The following is a 4,055-nucleotide window of genomic DNA, read 5'->3' on the forward strand; positions in this document are numbered from 1 at the left end:
TCCGACCCTTAATCTATGAATCTATCTATGAATCTATGAAAACTGTTATTGACTCTGGAAGCAAAAATCCCAACCTTGCCAGCAGGAAGTTTTACTATTTAATTCCAAGCTCAAAAAGCAATTACTGTGCAGAAAGCTTGGGATCAGCATTGAAACAGTAGTGCATGCTAAGTAAAGCCTGTTAGGATATACGAAGAGATTGAAAATTTACACTGGTTCATTTCTTAGAACTTGGACTTGCATCCGAAAGTCTGAAAACTCATTTTTGCCACTTGCTGAAAGCCAAGGGATGATATTCCTCTTGTTCAAGATCACTGATAAACCCTGAAGGAAAACAAAAGTGAGCTTGCTACTCACTAGAAATATCCCTGGTATAGATTACTACCTTTCTCATTACAAAAATCAACTATCAAAAGCCTGGAGCAGAGAAATGGGCTGGTTCATCCCCAGAAGTATCTGCAAAGACAGGAAGGTAAGAGAGAAATTAAGGTGTTACTTCCCTGCAGACTATGATGACAGATGCAGGCACGGATGCTCTAATGAATCTTTTGGGACCTAATGACAATGCATCTGAAAGTCCACAGCGATTTGGAGACTTGTGGACATATGCTTAGTTTGAACCAAGGGTCCTGAGACAACTGGCAAATTAAATTTTATTCCCTAGAATAAAAGCAGGTAAAGAGAGACTTTTGACTATATGCATCAATGTCACAGCTGTGCTTCTTACAAGAAGTTTCCAGAAATCCTACAAATTTTGATAGAAGAGCTTCCCATGCAACAGGTAGTAAAGATTCAGTCATCTTTCTCCCTCCCTCAGTTCTGGTACCCTTCTTTAATTTTTTGTTTGTTCCCAAGAGTCTCAACTTGTGTGACTGCTAAAGAGACCAGTTCAAGACCCACACACCAGGTTGTTCTGCCCAAGATGGAAGCCAGTACTACACTGATTAGTTAGAATTTGTCACTGATAGGCTGATGCTGATTGTCTCATAAAATCACCTTTCACAAAAAAGATTCTTAAAATATTTTCTTTCAGAAAACAGTGACTCTAGCCTGATATTTTTGTTTTTCAAAAAGGACAGTGTTGATGCATTTCTGGATGACAGAATTAAAAAGAAACTTGCACATAATGTAAAACTTGCTTAATCCCATGAGTTTCTATTAGTATACTTTTTTCATGCTTGGCTCCCAGAAAATACAGAATCCAATTCTATATTTCTGGCTGGATACTCAAGTCCCTCAACTGGAGTAGCCCTAAGTACTTGAAAGATAAGATTTCCGGGTTATTGAGGGAAAAACAGTTATATCTATCTGGACCTACATTACTTCCAGCTGTTTATGGAGACTTGTGCATGTAGAAGTAAAAATCGTTACTGGAGCCGGATCTAGAAAATGGAACCAACTCCAATATGAAGTAATGACCATTATCAGATGCAAGTGAAAGCCTCACTTAATTGGATTAGTCTTTTCCCTCCACAAGCCTACAAAGAGAAATATACAACTTGAATCCGCTCATGATCTTTTTTCTACAAGGTGTGAGCAAAAAGGCAACAGTGTATGGCTCCGTCCTTCGTGGAGATTGCTGAAGCCTTTATCATGATGTATTATATCCTAGTAGTAATATTCATTTAAAATAAAAGTAGGGATTATAGATACAAACTAGAGAAGGAGCAGATGCATCCAAAAGCAAGTGTTCTTTGGGGAACTGCAGATACAATTGATAAAGTCTTTAATTACACACACAGATGCTGGCAAGCACGCTGGTTTCAGCAAGATATGAAAAGACGAGAGAGCAGCTGTTGAACTCTATGCAAATTAAGAGTTTGCTTAGGACCGTAATCTTTTCCAGACAGAAAAAACATCTTGACTTCTTATTCTTAGACTCTTATGCACATGTGCATTCAGCACTGCTGCTTAGTAACAACCAGCAACAAATTAAAGTAAATGGTTAAAAGGATGAATTTACTCTTCTTGTTATCAGGTCTGTTATTGCACTGGTGACCCTTGTCCAAAAACTTGATTACCTTTTGGCTTGACAGATCTTTCTTTAACCTTTCCAACTCTTCTTGCTGGCTCTGAAACTTCAGTTGCATTTCAGAAGCTAGTTTGTTGCCATTACCAGAAGACCACTCAGTTGGAGAGGAGTCGCTGCTATTCCGGTTTCTGCTTGATCCAATCATGTCTTTTAATGGGCGTCTTGCTTTTTGTGGAATGCGTCCAAAATCAAATAAAGAGGTTGAGCTACTCACTCCTGAGAGAGACAATTTATCTAGTTCACTTCATTTATTAGAGAAAATTTCAGTGCAATCAAAATTTCTTTAAAAATATGCCCATTAAAGTTAGATGGATTGAAATGAGACTCATTAAATAAGACATTGGTTGAACTGAACAGAATTTTACACATTTGTTATACAAAATAAAAGACATTCCAAGCCACAAAGTTTATTTTGCCATCAAAGCAAATTAACACTGGCTATCAATTGTGATTACTTCCAGTTTGAAGAGCTATGGCCCTAATATTCAAGTCAAACTGGAATAGAAATACACCAGTTCAGAATTCCAGCTAAGCTACTAGTGCTTTCCACAGTACAGTAAAAGCTTTGCTATGTGGCATGAGTGAGGTAAGGAGGGTGCTGGGTATTTAAAACTTCCGGTTATTGGAATTAACGTAGTGGTGACAGCGGCCACCACATACAAACTCCTTCCTCCCCTCTGACCAACTGGGCAGTGCCTGTGCAGCTCGCAGAGGGGAGCCACTGTCATCACCCCCACTGCCTTCCCCTGCTCCCCCGCCCAAGAAATACTTCACGTGCATGCCGGATAATAGAGTATTCCAGTTAGTAAAATGCCAGTTAACACAGCTGTTACTGTATAAGGGTCCTATGTTTAGACAGAAGGATTCTTTCCATCTCATTATGTAATTCTTTGCACCAACTGAAGAGATCCTAAGGAACTGTTTATGTTTGTATGAACTTACTGCAAATACTATAGGACTAAGAACTGACTCAAGTACTGACGCAATCCTACCCCTACATCTTTTTCCTTCCTCAAGCTGATAATTGTCCATTTTGGGAATCTGAAGCAAATTCAACTATATGAGTGACTGATTTGAAACAAGATCTTGATTTTTCTCTTTCTGCTTGCAGCCCTACACCTTTATGCAAAATAGATAAAACCCGCGCACCAAGTCAATGACAATGAGTCGTATGCATACTTTTGTCACAAACACACCCTTGGAATACAGTGCTATAGCCAAACTGCTAGAAACCTTAGAATACATCCTAAATGAGATTTTATACACAGGAAGGCATACATCTACAGACACCCAAACTTCCTTAGCAAAAAACCTGACTGAATTCCATATTTTTCCTGACAACACAGCTATTTTACTATAATAGATTAACAGGAAAAGAATCAGTCTGTACCTCTGTTTCCTTCAAGTAAGTGCCTCCGCTTTTCTTCCAGTGCCATTGATTCCTCCAAGTCCTTTGGAGTTGGATCTAACATCTCCCACTCTTCATTAGTATAAAATACACTTTTACGGTTTTCATTGCTTCCTTTTCCATATCTTAAGGAAGACACTGAATTCCTGTGAAATAAATAAATTGTAACTACACTGACAAAACCAGTTTGTGTGCATTTATTTTTAATACATTAGAAAAATCAGTCATCTGAATGTAGGACATGAAGACAACCAATACAGTCAGGTGGCAGTGGGAAGAGGAGTGACTAAAAGAAAAGATAACCGTTTTAATAACCAAGATGAGCAATGAAATAATCAAATTGAGAACATGTTTATATATAAATGTACATGTTACCTTAATGGGTTTCATTAACTGTAAATCTGAATTTATGAATACATTTTGGTCCCAATTAGTTTGGATAATTGACTCTGCTCTACAAAGTATAGTTCACATCGTACATGTAGACCTTAAACAAGTAAGCCTTCAATAATGGAACCAGAATTTGAAAGTGTTTTTCCTCTTGAACAATATTTATATATAGCTACAAAAAACCTATGTGAAAGTTCAAGATACAGCCTTCGATACAGCATACAG

The 4,055-nt window shown here is 37.9% G+C and overlaps 1 protein-coding gene across 1 annotated transcript in view; it reads right to left on the reverse strand.

Moving 5' to 3' along the window:
* The window catches only part of TBC1D2B (TBC1 domain family member 2B), a 146,758-nt gene that overhangs the window by 17,209 nt on the left and 125,494 nt on the right, over positions 1-4,055 (reverse strand). The window contains exons 4-5 of the mRNA XM_019504395.1: positions 3,423-3,586; positions 2,022-2,248 (exon numbers count right to left, since the gene is read on the reverse strand). Of these exons, the coding sequence (XP_019359940.1) occupies positions 2,022-2,248; positions 3,423-3,586 (391 nt within the window). The remainder of the gene's footprint in view (positions 1-2,021; positions 2,249-3,422; positions 3,587-4,055) is intronic.

This window comes from Gavialis gangeticus, unplaced genomic scaffold (genome assembly GCF_001723915.1).
Source record: "Gavialis gangeticus isolate Ggan-Ray unplaced genomic scaffold, GavGan_comp1, whole genome shotgun sequence".
In the NCBI taxonomy this organism is placed as follows: Eukaryota; Metazoa; Chordata; order Crocodylia; family Gavialidae; genus Gavialis; species Gavialis gangeticus.